The following is a 21,238-nucleotide window of genomic DNA, read 5'->3' as shown; positions in this document are numbered from 1 at the left end:
CAGAACCCCTCTCGGATTTTAATTGATGTCTTGTGTCACCATAAGGCCCCGTTCACACCTGTGCGGTTTGATCGCGCCGACATGAACAATCCAATACATTCCTATGAGGACGTTCATGTGACCGCACGATCAGAACCGCCTGCCAGCCGAAATGCTCTCTGAGCCTTTTTATCCGTGCATGGATTCCATACAGATTTGAATGGTAACGCGCTGATCAATGAGTTTTTGGGCGTTTTTAATTGTGATTCAGCGCTAAAACGCAATTAGAAACAAGCAAAACTGCCCTTTTAAAATTTGCACGGAAACCGCGCTGAAATGCATCCGCCCTGGTATGAATGGGGCCTTAGGGAGATTTCATCTCACTCCATGCTGTGTCTGAGAACTGTCATCAGGACAGGAAGTAAAGGGAAGTTCACCTAATGATTAAGGGGCCCATGTATGGCCCCAAAACCTGCTTCTTCATTGATTTTGCAGTGCCATCCACATTCATTTCAGCACCCACTTCAAGGGGTTTCCAGTAAGGAGTGCGGACAAACACAGGAAGCAATAAAACATTTAGCAGAGGTCCTACCCCTTCCCCATTTTACGTTTTTGGCTAGAGTTGGTCTTTAAGAATGTCTAATGATGAATGTACAGCAGCCACCCATGGAACAGGGGTGCAAACAACATCATCGTGTCCCAGCAGATAGGACTAAGGCTGTGCAATGAATTCACATCACCATCAGCCACTGTATCTGCATGGGAATGTTTTGTTCCATCTCATGTCTGTGTGGGTTGCTTGCACTTGCACTACTTCTAGTATGGAGTCACAGATGTCAACAGGATCAGGTCAAGTAGTGGAACGTTTGACATTAAATTGCTGTTTTACGTATCAATTGGTAATGAATTTATTTCATAGGAACAGCTTCTGATCTTTCAGGTATTGGAAAACTCATTAATTGTTCTTTTTGTTTTTTTTTTATTTTTCAGGGATATTTCTAACAACAACATTGAAACTTTGGACCAAGAACTTTTTGAACAATTGCAGTATCTAACAGAAATGTAAGTGTATTTACTAAATCTTTTGACTATTGGTAAATGGTGATGTACACTTTGGGGGGTCTATTTATATCCAACATGCAGAGCCATTCATCCTGCAAATTTTTCTCAACGTTAGTTCTGTGCGAATAGACATAAAAACAAACCTTCTTGGAGATATGTTCTTCTCAGGTTTAAAATATATAATGTAATACTGCATTATGGCCACTGGGTGGAGCTGAGGAGCATAGAAAAGAGCTACTCATTTGCTGTGCTCTTCAGCTCCATCTGGTGGCCAATACCCAATATTACATTACATGCATTCCACTTGAGAAGAACATATATCTAAGAAATTTAGTTTTTGCCTCTATTTGCACAGAACGAATGTTTAGAGCGAGTCCTAAGGCGATTGGCTCTGAAAATTTGTTATAAATATACCCCTTGGTGTTCAGCACTGATGTAGATGACATTAACATATCGGCTAGATTGTAAATAAAGTGACAGCAGAGGGTACAGCTAGTTCAGGAAGTCAAGGGGCCCAAGCTTGACAGCTCCTACACATGATGTTGTAGTCTCTGTAGCATTTTGTGTACCCAAAATGTAGGGGTTGGTGTAGGAGATATTTAAGGGGTCAGTCCAGACTTTCCTTTGGTCACAGACTCCAGCTCTTTTTTGGGTAATACAAGGTGTTTTTTTGCCAGCATGTTCTGTAATTGGTATGGTACCTCCTCTCGAAGGAGCCACCCAGGTGACCTGTATAAGAGACCCATACTACCTCATTCTGATGACAGAGCAGATCTGCTTGTGAATGTTCTTCAAAGGGCAGCTTATTATCTCAGCTTGAATTCCCTTTCATCTGGGCTTAGAACCATTAGAGAGACTCATAGGATGCTTCACTCTGCTGTCTGATAATGACGGGCCAGCTGCTGTGTGTTTTTGGAGCCTGGGTTGTGGATAATACATATACTGTACAAGCTGATAATTGATTTGGATCCTTTGGGGCTCGTTGCAGAAACCTTAGTGACAATCCGTGGTCGTGTGACTGCCGTCTGTCATGGCTCCCTCGCTGGGCGGCTAAGAGTGGGATTAGCGTTGTGCAGGCGGATTTTACTGTGTGCGACCGGCCTTACGTGGCTTCTGGACAGCAGCTCTTCAATGTCTCTTTCTCCAAATTTCTGTGCGGTAAGTATACACTGAAGAAAGGGGTTGTCGAAAAGAACTTAAAAAAAAAATAAAAAATCTTATTTTTTGTCATTTTGATTGCTTAGGGTAAGGTTTTGGGTCTCATTGATTAAAGTACTAAAGGGTAGCCTATCTCTATCTATCTATCTATCTATCTATCTATCTATCTATCTATCTATCTATCTATCTATCTATCGAATATTAGAACAAAAGTGGAGGTGTTGCCCATAACAACCGTCAAATTTCTCTTATACTCTTATGTAGAGATGCATGCATAGATACCGGTCTTTCGGTATCGAGTATGGGTACCGATATTTATATTTCGATACCCGCTCATTACCAATACCGGTACTTCTGGTAGCATGGAACCGGCTTTCTGATTGCCCGGGAAGCTGGCTCTATGCTGTTCGGCTAGCTCCATGCTGATTGGCTGGGTCCATGCTGATTGGCCGGGTCCATGCTGATTGGCCGGGAAGCCGGCTTCCCGGCCAAACAGCATGGAGCCGGCTTTCTGGCCAATCGGGAAGCTAGGCCGTGAGTCATTACCCGTGGCCTGGCTTCCTGATTGGCCAGGAAGCCGGCTCTATGTTCCTTCACGGCACTCCTCCAGTATCGGGATAAGTTTCACAGCATTTGGGTGAGTAGGAGTACTCGCCCAAATCCTCGGTATCGATACTAGTATTGGTGCATCCCTAATTCTATGGAACAATTAAAGAATAATTTGCCTGTTCTTCTTCTTTTTCTTTTTTTTTTTTTTTTTAACAACTAGGAGCCCTAAAAATTACAAATGTGCATACTTTACAGCAGCCTTTCTCAACCAGGGTGCCATGACACCCTACGGTGCCGTTAAATCTTCGCATAGCACTATAGATTTCCATGATGCAGGCGAGCCAGCCGCCAGTACCTTGGAAACGCCTAATGCTAATTCAGGGTTGGCTGCATCCCGGACTTTACCCTGCATTCAGAAGAGGACAGAACTCCACCTTCATCCAGAGTGGCTCCGCTTCCCACCCTCAGCCATGCCGCTGCCGCAGCATGGTGGGGATTATAGGGCAAGACTCTGCACTTAAGGGGGACTGAGGACTATAAAGGGAGGCTTCTGATGTGAAGGGGGGACTCTGATGGCAAGGAGAACTTCTGATGTGATTTTTTTTATGTGGGGTCCACCTTGATAGCCATACTGGACCTCTTTCATGGATAAGGATCAGTTATAGATTTGGGGGGGGAACCACACATAATTTTTTACATTTACAATTTGTTACCTTTTAGACTGGGGGTGTCTTGAGATTTTTCATACTTTTAAAGGGCACTGTGACTAGAAAAAAAGGTTGAGAAACGCTCCTTTACAGACGCATTGCAGTGACGGCATTAGACAACCTAATCATCAAATATTCCAAACTTATTACATTTGCAACAATATTGGTAATTAAGTAACATTTTACTTTTTACATTTAGTGATATTTTATTGAGCAATGTGAGGGCAGGGTTGTATCATACTATTGCGTTCTGCACAAGGCTCAGAAATTGATCGATCTATCTGTCCATATAGATTGATGTCTATTCTCTTGTCTGTCTATTTAAAGTAACTTTATGTAGCTTTCCTGTTAAACAATCGTATTATTTATTTTATTTTCAATTTTTTTAGGATCAGATCTTATCTATTGTCCAACTAGTCCATCACCTGACAATGAATCTGTGTTGATCTTTGTATCCATCTCCTTGATTCATGCCAGTAATGAGACATGCAGCGCGCAATGCTATGCTGAACTCTACAACTTCTGGGCTCTAGACTCCAAGCATGGCTGCCTATGTGGTGACGTCGTGCCCTCTAATGTCTCTCTTCGGTGTCGGGAGGTTTGTGACACTCCATCTCTCCTGTTTGGCTGTGGTCTCACCATCATTCAGGATGTCCTCAGGACAGAGTCATTCAGCTCTCTGCATGCATCCAGTGACGTGCACCGACTCGGGGAAGCTGTGCACCTTCAGGTCGAGGCTCCGGTCCCTGTCACTCCTCTACTCTGGGATTTGGGGAACCAGGTATTCAGCACCAGCGAGGTGAGCATCACTCACAGATACGCCCAGCCAGGGGTGTACAATGTGACGGTGACCCTGAAGTTTGGCAGCAGAGATCTCCTCTTAAATGAAGAACTGCGGGTGGTGGGTATACCAGAAAAGGTAAAGCTCCTGTGCCCGTCCCTGGTCAGGACCAATGAAACTGTGGATGTCCGTGTGATGGCTATAGGAGGAACAGACGTGGAGGTTCAGTACACTGTAACGTCACAGGACGACATGGCTGGTAAGTTGGAAAATAATGAACAAATGAGCTTTAACAGGCAAAAAGCAATTTTTTTGCTTGTGATTCTTATCTGTAGTTTCCTATTAGTATAATGCAAAGAGCGAGTAGGGCAGGAGTGGACAAATTATCATGAACCCAGGGGCCAACCTGTTAAATCTTGGAGCCTGAAGCATTTTTTAGGATACAACATCACTGACAACTGGAGAAAACCTCAAACGTTAGTAGTCAGCTGGCATTTTTAGGGGACATTGCCTAACCGGCTCCTAGGATTTGTCAAGCCCTGAAGTAGGGAGTATATAGGGACCCTAACAGACACAAAAATGTATAGTAACTGGCTGGCTTATCAATACAGTATTGCACTGCATTGTTCTGAAGTGTTCTAAAGTAAAATAGATTCAGAATGAACAGGTTGCATGTAGTCTGATTCTAGAGCAGTTCACTGGTAACTAATGTGTGCCATAGACTGCATTGTCTTATGCCATCTTTCTTCCGCTCCTTTCCTCTGTTGGGGGTATACAAGGCCAGCTGCATGATTAAAGTCGCAGCATAAGAAGCTATGGCACACATACTCCTCTCTAACAATGATATTCTACACTTGCATTTTACAAGAACAGGTATTAGATGGCTGCACACCTCCCACTAATAATGCCCTTTGTCTTGAACCACCCTGCTTGCCCCTTCCATCATCCAGCCTTGTAAACCCATTGCAGATCAGAATGCATGTTCTTCTTTATTCCATCAGAATCAATACAGCATCCACCCCCTCTATTTGTCTTGGTGACCGTTATCACTGAAAGTGGGAAAATCCCAAATTTTGGGTTGTCATCAGAACAGGAATAGATGGGGAATCTACCAATGAGGACACTAGTTCCGTTGCCCTGCTGACCACGAGGGATTTCCTCTCACTTCCTGTTATGGTTTTTGGACAGGAAGTGAAGGCAAACCTCCCGAATTGAGACACAGATGTCAAAAAATGCTGAAATGGATTATAATGTTCCCTTACTCCATGCAAAACCAAAAAAAAACATTTTGGCTTCAGTTCTACTTGTAGATAGTTTATTCTTTGCCACTGACCCTATACAGTTTTGCAGATAATTACTTCTGACTTTTTCTCATATGCATACTTGGTCAGGTACCGTCACTCAGAAAGAACTGAAACTAGTGGATCATCACAACAGCCAGGCAGCTGGTATTTTAAGAACAAAGTAATGAGTGGCAGCCCCGTCATGACAGTTTTTCTTTAGGTTTGTTGCATCAAATTTTCAATGTTGTCGTATTCCACTAACATGGTGTCTCCTTTCTTCTCTTGAAGTGTCTCCTGTTTGTCCCCCGGGAAGTGTGGTGTACCCCAACAATAACCATTGTTACCAGTTGATATCAGAGAAGGCCGGTTGGTTCGAGGCTCAGAAGACCTGCCAGGAGTGGGGGAATGGTGACATGGCAGTTGTCAGCAGTTTGGAGTTGCAGAGTTTTTTGAAGGATCATGTTACCAGGTACTGTGACTTGTGGCAGACATGATCTACTGCAGTCAGGGACCTTAGCTGGGACATGGGGATTCCACTGGCACAGAATTGCACACCATAGCTCCAGAGATTAATTGAGCAGTGGTGGACTGACCTGCTACCTGAAGGTGCCTGCATAGTTCTAGCGTTAACATCAGTCGGCATAGCCAGTGGTGTTGGACCTGCGTCCATCAATGTTAGTGGTATCCTTTGTACTGACCACCAATTTAATGGCCATTCTTTCCTCTGACTATCAGTGTTAGGAGTCTTTCTCCCACTGATCACCACCAAAAGGGGCATTCTTCCCATTGACCACCAATGTAAGGGGACACTTCACCAGTGTAAGAGGCATGTTTACCATTGACCACCAATGATTGGGGGCACTTATCCAATGACCATCAATGTAAGGGGACACTTCACCACTGATTCCCAGTGTAAGGGGGACCTTCTCCACTCACCATGTCTAACAGGTAGCCCTTCTCCACTGACCACCAGTTTAAGGGAACCCCTCTTCTCTCACCACCACTAACAGGTGTCCCTTCTTCAGTGTAGTGGGACCCTTCTCCACTCACCACCACTACCAGATGGCCCTTCTCCACTAACCACCAATCTCAGGGGGCACTTTACCACTGACCACCAATATTAGCGGGCACTTTTCCACTAACAACCAATGTAAAAGACACTACACTTTTCACTGTCTGTATTTATTTTCTGGCCTTGTTTCATTTAATTATTGTAATTAAATAAAGTTTTTTTTCCTATGGAGCATGGGATATTTTGAAATTTGGTGTTTAAAAAAAAAAAAAGTGAATGATAACTGGAGGGCATATTACATACAAATATTTTGTAGTAGAAGTACAAATAATATACTTTCAAGGACAGGGCTGCTTGTTGATGGAAGACATCTCCGTCTTTTGGTCTCGGCCAACTATTGGGATATCGGATCTCAAACCACAGTGTGAGGAGAATTCCTGTGTATTCCTTGGACATGCCACCAGCTCAAGTTACCCTCTGAAGTTAGCATACAGTCCAAAGGTTTTTACTTTGGCTCTGGATAGATAGGGAAAAGTTATCTGCGAAAAATGTATCCTCACTTCACATTCTTATGATAATTGTCACTGCAACAATAAGTAACGTTCAAAATTTGATAGCATATGCAAACCCTCTGGGATATTTAGCCTCACTTTCTGTTCCAGAAACTGTCAAAGACAGATAGAACCTGCCTCATTTCCTAGCTGGAGGACGCCCAGCATCATCTAGCCTCACCCCCACAAGCCTTACTGTCCCTGGCCTGCTTCTTTTGGATTTGAGTTCTCTTAATTATGGAGCATTGTATATGGGTGCTACTTAGGGTGATCTTCATGCACCATAAGAACTATGGACTTGTATGGTAAATTTTAAAATGACAATGAAACCTTCATGTCCCCCCCCCCACACACTTTATTCCACCCCTTCTGCTTCTTCCTCCACCGCAGCCAACTTTAAAATGACCAGTGCTGCCAACCATGGGGACCAGTGATGTCACTCCTTTAGTCACATGGCATTGCTTTGACCTAGCGATTTGGCGGCTAGACCTGAGAGCTGTTATAGTGGAGGAGGTCACATGCTACTCCATGCCTGGAAGTGGCAGGTATTGACCTCCCTAGCAGGGGAGTGCTGGTAAATGAATATAGCAATGTCTCTCTAAGAACACTTCAGGGGCAGGGTCAGACTTCCTTACTCTCATTCATTACTGTATATTAGGGTCAGTTTACAAAGATAGTACACCAGGATAAGGATACTTATCTTCATAAAAGTGACTGTTATTTTCTGCTGAGACCAATAAGATTTGAAAATGACTAAAATAAAGATACTTATCCTTGTGTTAAATTGTAAAACAAGCCTATTGTCAGCTACAGAATAACTTTAACTCATTGTCTGCGGCATGCCTCATAATTGATTAGTCAGATTGGCGAATATACAGAGCATGTAAGAATAAATCCAGTTGTTAGATTTTATTGCAATCAGTCACATTATTTAAATCAATTTTAGGCAACCCCCAGTCAACCAACTCTAATTCCAGCATGCACTCCCATCTCCTGATTACTGTGCTAAGGAACTATACACACCATTAATTTAAATCCCCTTTTGATAATGGAATACTACCTTCAAGAGTGAAATTTTAAGTGTATGTAAAGCCAATTTTCTTTCCAGTTTTGGATCCAAAATGTGATGGAGTGTACCTTTTAACATACGGTATTATGGCCTTTGCTGAATTGCTGCTCCTCTGGCCAGAGCTGTTTTAACTAACTAGGCTTCATCGGTGCAGGAGACGCTCAGTTCAGATACAGAATCACCATGTACCCAGAATTTGCTTCTCCTGTCCCGGAGCATACTGTGTGAGGTTCCTCTATAACGATGTGTGGCTCTGGGCCTCTTGCTTGATGAAGTTCTGGATTTTGCAGATTATTTGCTCAGTCTCCAGAGCGGGAGGCAATGTGCAATTTCCTCCCCAGCAGCCAGCCAGCTCCTGGCACAGGCTCCTGTATACACATTTCCCTACAGCAGCTGTGCGCAGCCCTCTTCCAGCTCCTCTCCGAGGCCCCAAAGGCAACTCGTTTCAGCCGGTCTGTCCTTGGCAGTGGAGGATTCTGGGAGAAGAGACACATGTGCAGCCTGGAGTTAGACATTCTCCCCGAAGCCAACTGCCCGAAGAGCTGTACTGCTTGTTCTCACTATCCCAAGCAGATGGCCAGATAGGAAGAAAACATATACAGAGACAGAAGTCAGCTACACTCAACATAATTAATTTCCTTGTGGACGGGAAAGTGTCATCCTGACTTTCGCACACACTGTGGGGTGGCGCTGCAAAATAATCAACTTTATAAATGCATTGTATGGTCAGAGATTTGTGGATGTCTGGCTAGAACACCTATTACATGATCAATAGTATGTAGACACCCCTCCCAATTATTAGGTGCTTTCAGTGAAAGGTACTGTTAATGCTATAACAGAGAGCACCAATGTAGTGCAATAATAGATAGCTGGATACATGCAGGCTGAATGAAAAAAATCTCACAGACTCCTTCCTCCATGCCAATAGCATGGATTGACAAATCTCCCGCTGTGTCCTTTGTATTCTCACAGCGGCACCCTCCACTGTCAGAATACCCAAACAGCTCTTGCAGCTGGCATCATACGGAGAAACCATAAGTTGAAGATAAGCCACCAGCACTCCATATGTGTCAATTAATAAGGTTTGATTTATACACAATGCGTCAAATGAAAATACATATTTCCAATATTTTGAGACCACGCATCGTCCCTTCCTCAGGGTGATATGTTACACTGAGGAAGGGATCCTGCACAACCCTGAAACGTTGAAACTATGTATCGGATGTGATGCATTGTAAATAAATCCAAGCTGGGTAATTCACACTTATGAAATGCTGGGGCTGATCTTCAGCTTATGGTTTCTTCTACCATAGAAGCTTCTTGCTGTCTATCAGCATTTTTTTTTTTCTGTGCGCTCAGCCACACATGCTCAAGATTGGGCACGGGCTCAGCAAAATTCGGCACAGCTTTAGCAAGATTCAGCACAGGTTCAGCAAGATTGGGCACAGGTTCAGCAAGATTGGGCACAGGTTCAGCAAGATTCGGTCCAGGCTCAGCAAGATTCCTGGTGAGATGTAGTAACTCCCGTGCTCATGCCTAGGAGTTATGTGATTGGAGCCCAGCCAACCAAGCAGCTGAAGGATCAAAACCTTGAAGAAGACCGGGACAAAGATGGAAACGTCGATGAGGGAGGAGAGCAGCGCTGGAGGGGATTGCTTTGGCGGGTTAGTCTGCCCTAATGTGCTAATATGCTGTGCATACTTGCATATTATGACCAAAAGCCCCTTCCGCTCCCTTTACTTCTCCTTTAAAGTGAACTTTACTTTCCTTGGATCCATATCTGCAATTGTGGCAGTTCATTTTCAAATAAAGTTGGAACTATTTTTTCTGCTCGCTTGATGCCTTACTTTAGAATGTTACAGCATACAAAGACATTTGTGCGCTTCCTACATTGTGGTAATAGTTTGGTGAAGGTCCTTTTCTCTTGCAGCATGATTGTGTCCCTGTGTACAAAGCCAACTACATAAAGACATGGTTTGATTAGTCTGGTGTGGAGGAACTTGAGTGTTCTGCACAGAGCACTGACCTCAACCCTACCGAACACCTTTTGGGATGAATTGGAATGGCATTTGAAAGCCAGGTCTTCTCATCCAACATTAGTACCTGACCTTACAAAGGCTCTTTTGGCTGAATGGGCCTAGAATGCCACAGGCACATTCCAAAAGCTTATGGAAAGCCTTCCCACAAAGACTGTTAAAGCTTAAAAGGGCATACAACTCCATGTCCTCTATTAATGGTTTAGGAATTGGATGTCCAGCATGCTTATATACTATAGGTGGGATGGTCAGGTGTCTTCAACTTTTGGCCATATGGTATAGTATTGATTAGCTAGCTTGTTCTCCTATGTTTGCACAGACTCTTGTAGCGACCTTTCATATTTGTACCATTTGGGAAGAATAGTTACATAGTATGCCATGCCTATGGAAACATTGCAGACATTGCTATAGAAAAGCGAGCCAATGATTAGCACTCTTGCCTTGGAGCACCAGGGCCATGGGCATAGTTCTCAGCAGGGACAATGTTTTGAATTTGTTTCTTCGTACTGTGTTTGTTTGAGTCTCTCACCAGATGCTTTAGTTTCCTTTCGCAGCTCAGAACATATTAATAATTTAAATGGCTTTTGTCCAAATCAAAAAAACATGAAAACAGCAAATGGAACATTTCCCTTTGGATACATTATTACAAGATCATCTACACTGTTTTAAGTGTTTAATGGATATTTGTATTTGAAACTCAATAAAACTTATATTAAATGAAAAGCCTAGGCATTTGGTCATGTGATCTCTGCCAAAGGGACGGATCAGAATGCCAGCAGCGATCATGTGACATGAGAAGTTAAGCTTTTGGCCCAGCACTGGAGGTTGCCTGGAGCAGCATTTTCTCCAGGAAAGGCAAATAATTTCAGCTCTTCTAGTTCTCTTTATGGAACCATCCCAGTAAGACATATTTTTTTATTCTTATCTACATACATACATACACTATATTGCCAAAAGTATTAGGACGCTTGTCTTTACACGCACATGAACTTTAATGGCATCCCAGTCTTAGTCCTTAGGGGTCAATATTGAGTTGGCCCACCCTTTTGCCGCTATAAGAGCCTCAACTCTTCTGGGAAGGCGTCCACAAGGTTTAGGAGTGTGCCTATGGGAATGTTTGACCATTTTTCCAGAAGCACTTTGTGAGGTTAGGTACTGATGTTGGAGGAGAAGGCCGGGCTCGCAGTCTCTGCTCTAATTCATCCCAAAGGTGTTCTATTGGGTTGAGGTCAGGCCTCGCTCATCCATGTCTTTATGGACCTTGCTTTGTGCCCTGGGTCGCAGTCATGTTGGAACAGGAAGGAGCCATCCTCAAACTGTTCCCACAAAGTTGGGAGCATGAAATTGTCCAACATATCTTGGTATGCTGATGCCTTAAGAGTTCCCTTCATTGGAACTTAGGGACCAAGCCCAACCCCTGAAAAACAACCCCACATGTGGCTGAGTTGCTTCCACTTTGTTATAATACCACTAACAGGTGACAGTGGAATATTTAGTAGCAAGGAAATTCACGGAACACCTGAATCCAATGATTTGGAGGGGTGTCCCAATACTTTTCGTAATATAGTGTGATATATATATTATTTTATATTTCCATAGTTTTAAGTGAACTTTTAATAGTTTTATACTTAAAATCCAAACTTCAGGCCAACTACTAGATACGTTGTATGGGATTGGTTTTAAATGCCGAGCATTTGCAGATCTGTCTAATCAGTATTATGATTCACGTTCCTCTCAATGCATATGCTAAAGGGTGACACCTGACTATCACACTTCTGGTATATGAGCTTGTTGGACACCGCATTCCAAGCAGCCTACATTCATCTAGAAAGGAGAACATTCAATGAACCATATCTACGGATTACGTTGGAGCCATTATGGAAACCAGAGCCCTTGATAACCGGAGGGTTCTTTTGTTACTATCACTATAGATTATTCAGCAATCAGCAAGGAAAATCAATCAATGCTTGGCTAATGCTGTAGGACAGGGGTAAGCAAACTCCAGCCTGCCAGCTATGGTGCAACTACAACTCCCATTAGGCATTTCAAGACTCCAGGGCAAATGTATGACGGGATTTGTAGTTTCACCACAGCTGGAGAACCGGAGTTTGCCTACCCCTGCTGTAGAGGAAACATTGGAAGTCAGAATGCTAACTGGTAACTGTACAGGAAGATAGCAACCTGGGATCCCCTGTCCGAAAAGAGAGCAGCAGGCACACCTTCCGCCTTCTCTACGTGACCCAATGAGATGCCGCCTGAGGCAAACGCCTCATGCTGCCTCACTATAAGGTTTACGTATACTTTAAATCTAAGCTTGTATAGCCCATTGCAGTCAATAGGGTGTGGACTGTGGTTCCATGTGGGACTGCAGCCGCTTGTCATGTCATTCTGTGTTTTGCTGAGCCTGTACAGATCCAGGGCCATTCATAAGAATCCCAACATCCATAGAGATTTAGTGTGCAGGTCAGCCAGCTGCACACGATGAATGCCAAGATAAAAACTAGAGCAAGCCAACAGGTAGGCCTGATCACCTGGACCAGTTTAATGGCAAAACTGTAATGTTTGCCTGCCATGCACCTTTACATGAAATGTATAATATTGCTTTAGTTGTGTGTGTGTGTGTGTGGCTTATGTAAGATTAAATTAGTGGTGTTGAGGTCATTCACACTTGTGTCATTCCTGTCCTTATAACACTAATCCTGTCTTTCCAGTGGTTTGGAGGTGTGGATCGGATTCAATGACAGCCGGAGCTCCGAATCCCTCCCCGCGGGGAAACGCTTCGATCTGGAGAGCTGCCAGAATTGGCTCCCCGGCCAGCCGGAGCCATCGCAGGCTGATCGCTGCGTGAGGATGGGGCCGAATGGCGTGTGTAACACCGACCTGTGCAGTGCCACGCACAATTACGTCTGTGAATACAAGCCACAGGGTATGCACCACAAACTAAGGATGAAAATGATATAGGCGATAGTATGTATTGGTTACTTATTCTAATGATAAAGTATATTAAGTTAGAATACTTTAATGTTAGAATAAATAACCAATGTACATTCTGGCCTACATTATATTATTAACCCGTTAAGGACCGAGCTTCAGCTGCTTGCAATTTTCACTGTGTGTGTTCAACCTCAATTTCCATCTTTCTCTTTTTTTTTACACCAAAACATATTATATACCGTTTTTTAAAGGACAAAAAGGGCTTTAATTCAATGTAACATATGCTTATATAAGTTTTCATTTAGCGCCTGTGGGAAGCTAAGATCCATGACGGAATTAATCTGTCATGGGTCCTTATGGCACGGACAACCATGACGGAATAATACCGTCATTGGTCCTTAAGGGGTTAAGAACCAAAATTTAATATATTGCAGCTTTTCAGTCCTTGTGAGGTGGCGGCATTAGCTTTATTTTTTTTAGGCTAAGTACATTTTCTGCATGTAGTGAAAAAATGTTAATCTTCATAGAAATCCAGGGTTTTTGTAACTTTCTGCTGAATATAGCAGTATTATTGGCATTCCCAGCAATCTTATGTCAACTACAAAATACCTTCTTCCTATATAATGGAGCTGAGGAGAGGGAGAGGTGTTTGTAGACTATAAATGCAGCCTAGGGGGACAGCACTGCTCTCCTCTATAGATAAAGTGCATGCAGCATTTTTTTTCAATACCACTGCACCGAAAAGGGCATTCCTATACCTTGCGTTCTGGTGCGGCGATCGCAACGCGGGTGGGGGGCTTGTCTGCGGTGCCATTGACATTAATGGCACCGTCACGCCGATGTGTAAAAGTTTTAGCTTCTTGCAGAAGGCTGGCTCCCTGAGCACTGGTCCTGATATCCTGTTTTACGGTAGCTCCTTTCCCTTCGATGGTCCTATAGAGCCACCTTTGTGTGTGCTAGTATGCTGTGTGTGTCTCCACAAACACAAAGGTACAGCAAGAGAAGCCATTCCTCTGCTCCTCCCTTCTCCAGGCTAATAGACTGCTTTGTCACTTGTGATTGTACTGGACACGAAGTTCAGGAAAGCGGAGCTGAGAGAGTTGGACTATTCGGAAACATGATGACTGGGCAAAAATTTAATGAAATACTTTTCTGGGTAGTGTATATTTGTTTGTCTGGATTCATTACTGAAAAATAGATTTGAGAGTTTGATACTACTATAATGTGCACAAACAATAAAATATTCTGCCTTTTACTATATGGATGCTGCCATTTTGGGCCAAAGGTGGCTTTGTTCTGCAGTTGGCGGTATTCTTGTGTGATATTGTTGGGCAAAAAAATCACACATGTGATGGAGGGCAATGTTCTGAACTATTCCACTTTCATATTTATTTTCCCAGCTGTTTCTCTGAACGCAGAATACTTTGTGGTGGGATCTTTGGTGTTTGACACGAATTGGCCTCTTCAAAATCTAACAAGAGTGGGGAGTGTTTCTTCTTCTATTGGGGAGGTGGAGGTAAGTGTACAACAGATATGTTGACCTGTTTGCCATGGAGATGGGTTCATCCTGACCTTGCAAGGTTGATCTAGATGAAGGCAATCAATGAATCGCTTCACAAGCAGGAAAGGCTTTATTACACTTGGTGCCTAACCTGTGGCCCATGGGCTGCATGCAACCCATAGGTACTTGTTGTGTAACCCTCAGACCCTAGCAATCAGTAGTGGGAGCGGGATCACTAGCTTGTAGAGGGAATGTAATGCTAGTTATCTCTAACAGCCTCAAGTAGCATTTCCCCATTATCTCACTATCTCCTACAGTAAGTCTTCAGTCTCCATTCATACTTATTGCTTGTCCACAGTCTCTGGCAGTCTTTTATAGCACTACATATACCGACTATTATGTACAACCCCTTGGTGTTGAGTCCCCCTGTACCTTGTAAGTTGATCACCACTGGTATAACCACTCAAAAGATTTTAATAGGGCGTTGGATACCAAAATGTTTGATTTTGATAGTGCTTTAAATACCAAAATGTTTAATGTTCTTGGTGTCCATAGCAGCCAACAAGGTTTTCCATACTATCTTCTCTTGCTGCATATTTTCTTCCAAATGTTTTGCAAAACAAGATCTATGCAGCCTCGTGTGTAAATCCAGCAGATATCTGCAGTCATGAATGAAGAAAGTGTTGTAAGACACTTGGTTCATATGCTTGCTACTGTATTGTTCCTTGTACAGCATAGCAATGTGGATGATAGTTCATTCATATGCTGTGGGAAGCCCTGCATTCCCCCAGTGTACCATACCCTCTTTTCTCAGCTCTCTTGTCCTATCTCGGTCTGAAAACTGATCGGCCACATCACCCATATGGAGAAAGTGTATGATCTATGGCAGGGATGCACCGATTTCGGTTTTTCGGTATCAAGTACAAATACCAATATTTTTTTTCGGTACTTGCCGATACTGAATACCAGTACCGAAAGTCCCATTAACCGCTTCAAGACCAGGTGTTTAGACCCCCTTCCTGGCCAGGCCATTTTTCAGTATTCAGCGCTGCGATACTTTGACTGACGTTTATTCCGTCATGCAACGCTGTACTGAAATGAATTTTATACCATTTTTTGGGGACAGATAGGGCTTTATTTTGGGGGTATTTAATTTGAAGCTGACTCCATGCTCCCTCGTCACCACGTGACGAGGGAGCATGGAGCTGGCTTCACAGACAACCAGGAAACCGCTGGGCTGGTAATGATACGCCACACGGCTACCTGATTGTTCGAGAAGCCAGCTTCAGGCTTCATTATTTGTAGACGAAAATTGAATCTAATTCAAGTTTGCATCACCGGTAAAGTAAGTTATTTGAAGCAACATGGTGAAGATAAATATCTTTTGTGCAGAGTATGTTTGATTGGCCGGGAAGCCAGCTCCATTCTCTCTGGTGACTAGGGAGCATGGAGCCAGCATCCTGGCCAATCAGGAAGCTGGGCGCCGGGTATTGACTCGCCGCCCGGCTTCCTGATACCGCAAGTACTGGTATCGGGATAAGCATTGGGCGCATTAGGGGCGAGTACTCGCCCAAATACTTGGTATCGGCACCGATACTAGTATCTGTATCGGTGCATCTGTAATCTGTGGTTGCTACTGGCATTAGAGAAGATTGATGGTTCACCCATGAGCCAGTTTATGACTATGAACATCTCCAGCTCTTTGCATTTTCTCCTAGGTGCTGGTTTTCCCTAGTTTGCGGTTTTCACGAGAAGTGTACATATCGGCGCTGGAGTTTGTAACTGAGGAAGTGCTAGAGCCTGTGCAGATGAGGTTCCAGGTGTATATGCAGAGCACAGAACACGGTAAGAATCCAGTGTGTACATTTTCTAGAAGATGGAGCCTTTGTGTAACAGTGTTCAGAGTTGTATGGAAAGGATTGCTTGATTATGTTTTGCCATTAACTGCCTAGTGTCCCTTTTAAAAAAAAATGCAAGATAACCCTTACTTCCCTATTTTGCTGATTGCCCTTTGACACCTATGTCCCATGAAATGATCCACCAAGAATGGAGCAGCTATAAGTTGCTACAGCAGATAACACAGAAAGCATGCCACCATCCTTTTCTGTTGCAGCAAAATCCCCCTCCCTCCTGGAGAATGTGGTCAACTATGCTCCTAAAATTATTTCCATTTTTAAAGGACCTAACATGTACTAATAACTTATCCAATCTTAATATTAGACTTTTTTTGGGAAGTGTCATTCTACCACCTTCCCATTCCTCCATTATCATAGTTTTCTGTTGGGTGATCTACGATGGCTCCAGATATTGTGGAGGTCAAATCCAGAATGTTGCTCCATTTCCAGACAGAGGCGATCTCATCCTGTATAGACCTGCCGTACATTTTCCTTCTTACATCGCAGTCATTTTCCGTTTGTTACATATTTGTCTCTTTCCACTCCTGCACCTGCGTCTAAATGGGCGGAAGATCAACCCGCTGGCTCAGATACTTGTTGAATATTTAAGATAAATCCTACATACGAGCAGCCTTACCCCCGACACAAACTTGGTAGAGATTGTGAAAAATGTGTCCAAAGTATGCAGTTACCGTGGAGATGGTGTAAAAACATGAAAATACTTCCCTGTGTTTGGAATTGAGTTAATTATTTGAATTTTTCAAGAATTCTGCAGGGAAAACACTGGGACTTTGTTAAGGGGGGGAAGGCCATGTGCAGTATGGCTATTCGCACCATGTTGGTATATAGAAATCATTCCATCAACTATTTAATATCCAAATAAATGTTTGAAAAATTAAGATTGTGTAAAAAAAAAAAATTGTGTCTAGCAGGGGTGCAACACATAAAAGAAGGTAAGCGTTGCTCTACCCTGTTGAGCTCTGTATAGCAGTTCGCAAGCGGCAATATCGCTAGTGTGATGTGGCCCTAGGTCCCAGTCACACTTGTCTGTTTGCCATAAAACACATACATTTTGCAACCAATAAATTCCAAGTCGAAATCTCTTTATTTCCTATGTGGCTGTTTCACTAAAGTCTAGTGTGCTGAAACCCTAACAATACTTCCCCATCACTTCATCTACATAACATAAATGGGGGCATGTGACCTTTTTACCTTTACTTCCAAAATGCGATGTTCATGCCTAAGTGGCCAATCGCCAGGCCTGAACAGTCATGTGGTGGAGGCGAGAAGGTCCAACACTTACCGTCACAGACATTGCATTGGGATAAGACTCATGCAACTGATAGATAAACAGAGCAAGTGGGGAGCCAGGTGAAAATGTGTATTGGGGAAGGGGGGGGGTTTTCAGAGAACCCAATCCCTTTGCCCAATTTGTTTCTCTTTAGATCAAACCAGACTCTCCCTTATTATTAAAAGTATCTTTTTGTGACTTACATTTACTATGAAATGTAATAAAGTGATTCAATATGTCTTCTTTTTCTCGTCCCTTTTGAGCTCTCTGGTTTATTATTGTTGTTTCCTTTCATCAGACTGTCCATCTCAAAGTACAAGCTCCCCACCTAGCAGCCTGCCAATAAAGGAGAGTCTCCCCGAGTGTGAGGAAGAGCCGGATTCCTCTAATTACACCAACAGTACTGTACCCGTGGAAAGCGGCTGTTTCCCGTCCAGCGAATCTAAAGACGCCACCTCCTCGTTGATGGCCCCGTCCAACAATAGCCTTCCGATTTTTACCTTGTTAAAGGAGTATCTCTTCACAATCCCTCCTGGAAATGCCACACAATATTTGGTAATCTTATGGCTTTGTTTCTGTTGAGAAAACATTTTTAGGAAGCCTAGACTGTGTAAAATATAAGGGCTGCCACTGGTGTCCTCCTTCGGAAAATGCTTTTTGCTCCACTGTCTCTGGCTTCATCACTTCGTGAGTTACTGATCAGGAACTGCGAAGTGAGAATGCCTGATTTGTATTCTTAGTCTAGCCAGAGTCTTAGGGGAGGATTTATAAATCATAGGCCCAACCATACGCAGGCCGAATGCCTTTCGCACGGCATTCTCGCTACTAGATGGAGCCAAGGCATGAATGCAGCCTACGTATGGCTGGGACGATGATTTGTGAATCATCCCCTTAGAGCACGGTAGGCAAACTCCAGCCCTCCAGCTGTGGTGCAGCTACAAACTCCATGAGTCATTGCACGACTCTGGCAATCACAGACATGACTCCTAGAAGTAGGTGCATGATGGGATTTTTAGTTTTACCGCAGCTGAAGGGCCGAAGTTTGGCTACCTCTGCCTTTATAGTATTGAAGCTACTGGAACAATATACCAGCCAGGCAACTGGCATTTTCTGAACGAGCTCCGCAATAGTAGGTTTCCCTTAAAGTCTTATTCCAGCCATTTTGTTTAAAGTTTTGGATAGAGTGAGCAAATAAAATGTTGTCTGAGGCTCTAACTGTTCCTTGACCAGAAAGAAAATGAGGAACACAACTAGTAATAAAAAATGATCGAGGCTTTAAATCTTCATTGCTCTATCTGAAACAGAATAAAACGGTTTGGCTGAAGTTAGACTTTAGGTTATCATTTGTACCACTGACCAAACTCACCTTTCTTCCTGCCTTTTTCATTCAAGTGATATATTTTCTAAGACACTGTCCATTTAATACATGGCCCTCTCCAAGATGGCCCCAGGGTAGTGGACACATTTGCTCTGCTTGTTGAATGAACATGCTCCCTTCTAGCTGATATTAGAGTTTGAAGTTTTCCTACATGATATTCCTGCCCATATATCCTTAGTTCCTCCCAGTACTCTATCTTCTGAGAAAGCTGGTGTCCATTTAATACATGATCCTCTCCAAGATGGCCCCAGGGTAGTGGACACATCTGCTCTACTTGTTGAATGAACATGCTCCTTTCTAGCTGACATTAGAGTTCCAGGTTTTGCTGCATGTCTTTCTTGCCCATATATCCTTAGTACCTCCCAGTATTCTATCTTCTGAGAAAGCTGGTGTCCATTTAATAGAGGTCCTCTAATGCCCTGTTGATTTTTAAACCACTTGCAGTAAGAAAGTGAACCACCAGTGCAGCGCATGGCAACTTTTGGAAGGCACTTGTGTACTGATGTACAACATATCCATACAATACTACAGTCTTTGATATTCATGCTTGTATTCAACTGTAAGCTGTAACACCTTTTTTTTTTTTTTAAGGCAACGTTTGAAAATGCAGGTGTTCAAATGCTTCCCAATTACCTTATTGTTCTACAACATGATGCCCCCTACAAAAGGTTTCTACATTGCCACTCCTCCAGGTCATACCACGTTTTCTACCAATCAGATTGGGTTACCTGTATTCCCAGGCACTTCCTGGGAGAAGCACTTATCAACGGCACATCTGAAAGCTGGTGGGGCCAACAAGAGCTAGATGATGGCGGGTTGTCATGCTCGTTGAGAGTGGTTGGCACCTCAAAAGAAGTTGCTTCGGTTTTCAGCGATCAGCTAAGCCCTAGTCTGTGGCAACCTGGGAAATATACAATCACAGCAAACTTTACCAACCACTTGTACGAAGCTATGCAGTATTATAGCTTCAGTGTGGTGTCACCGGTTTCTGGTCTGAGTGTCATCTATCCAACACCCCAAGACGAGGTCTACTACATTCCCAGTGATAATCCCGTTGTGATTCTCAAGATTTTCTCTGGCTCTGACTCCACCGCTTTCTGGGCTGGCAGCAACCAGACTTGGAGCTTCAGTCGGACTTGTCCCCCTAAAATTTCCGCTGTATCCACAGAATGTACCATGGATAAAGGAGACATTTCATACGCTGAGGTCAATCTGCTCGGGCTAGGGAGAGGTGTTGTGGAAGTTCTAATAACGGTACAAAACGAGATAAGTTCACAAAATATAACGTTTTTAGTGAAGATGGAGGACCCGATCAGAGGACTGAGCACAAGTCCTTACCCTCAAGCCAGAGTGCTGCTCAACACTCGAGTGGTAAGTTAAATTTATATCAAAGAGATTCTATTTGCAAATAACAGAGGATCTGCAGTTTTAACTACAGTATTATTATAGACCATCTGTACTGTGCAGAAGAGGTTTGTTTTGAGGTTAATGTAAAGCTATTATGGGTTTGGGTCAATTTTGTTCATTTTTTTTTCAGTTAAAAATAAATATATATATACACACGCAAAGCCCAGAGTTGGGGAGTCCATGCTGTTTCCTAAATTAATGGGAGCTGAAGAGCTGACAGGCTCCACTGTGTCCACACAAATGGGGTAATAAAGAATACAAAAGATTTAGCATATTTGGAATGTGGAATCCCTGTTTTTTGGGAACAATATTCCTTTTTTGGGGGGAAAAATATATGTGTATATATGCACACACATTTTGTTGTTTTACAAATAGACAATTAAATACCTGACAAAGGATTCCCAGAGCCATATTGGTTAGCTAAAGAGAGCACAGCACTAGTTATCTGCTTAAATGCGCACTTGTAAAAACTGAAACTAGAGGTGTGAAAGGAGGGAGTGAGTGAAGTCAATGCTGAATGCTTTTGACTTTTCTATGGCTTTCTCTAACTGCATGGACTGTGATTATAAGGAGCATTAAAGCCAAAGGGTCAGCGTAGTAATCAGACAACTAGCTAAGGACTAGGGAGTGCTAGCAAAGTGAGTA

The 21,238-nt window shown here is 43.2% G+C and overlaps 1 protein-coding gene across 1 annotated transcript in view; it reads left to right on the top strand.

Annotated features, from left to right (window-relative positions):
• The first annotated feature begins 315 nt into the window (after positions 1 to 315).
• PKD1 (polycystin 1, transient receptor potential channel interacting) overlaps positions 316 to 21,238 on the top strand; it is a 75,407-nt gene continuing 54,484 nt past the window's right edge. Inside the window, 10 exon segments of the mRNA XM_018561025.1 lie at positions 316 to 329; positions 970 to 1,041; positions 2,030 to 2,199; positions 3,845 to 4,495; positions 5,808 to 5,988; positions 12,899 to 13,113; positions 14,522 to 14,637; positions 16,341 to 16,467; positions 18,107 to 18,363; positions 19,778 to 20,557. Of these exon segments, the coding sequence (XP_018416527.1) occupies positions 316 to 329; positions 970 to 1,041; positions 2,030 to 2,199; positions 3,845 to 4,495; positions 5,808 to 5,988; positions 12,899 to 13,113; positions 14,522 to 14,637; positions 16,341 to 16,467; positions 18,107 to 18,363; positions 19,778 to 20,557 (2,583 nt within the window).

Source organism: Nanorana parkeri, unplaced genomic scaffold, assembly GCF_000935625.1.
Source record: "Nanorana parkeri isolate BGI_ZX_2015 unplaced genomic scaffold, ASM93562v1 scaffold19, whole genome shotgun sequence".
Lineage (NCBI taxonomy): Eukaryota > Metazoa > Chordata > Amphibia > Anura > Dicroglossidae > Nanorana > Nanorana parkeri.
The sequence above is the reverse complement of the archived record's forward strand: the minus strand, read 5'-3'. Positions and strand labels throughout refer to the sequence as shown.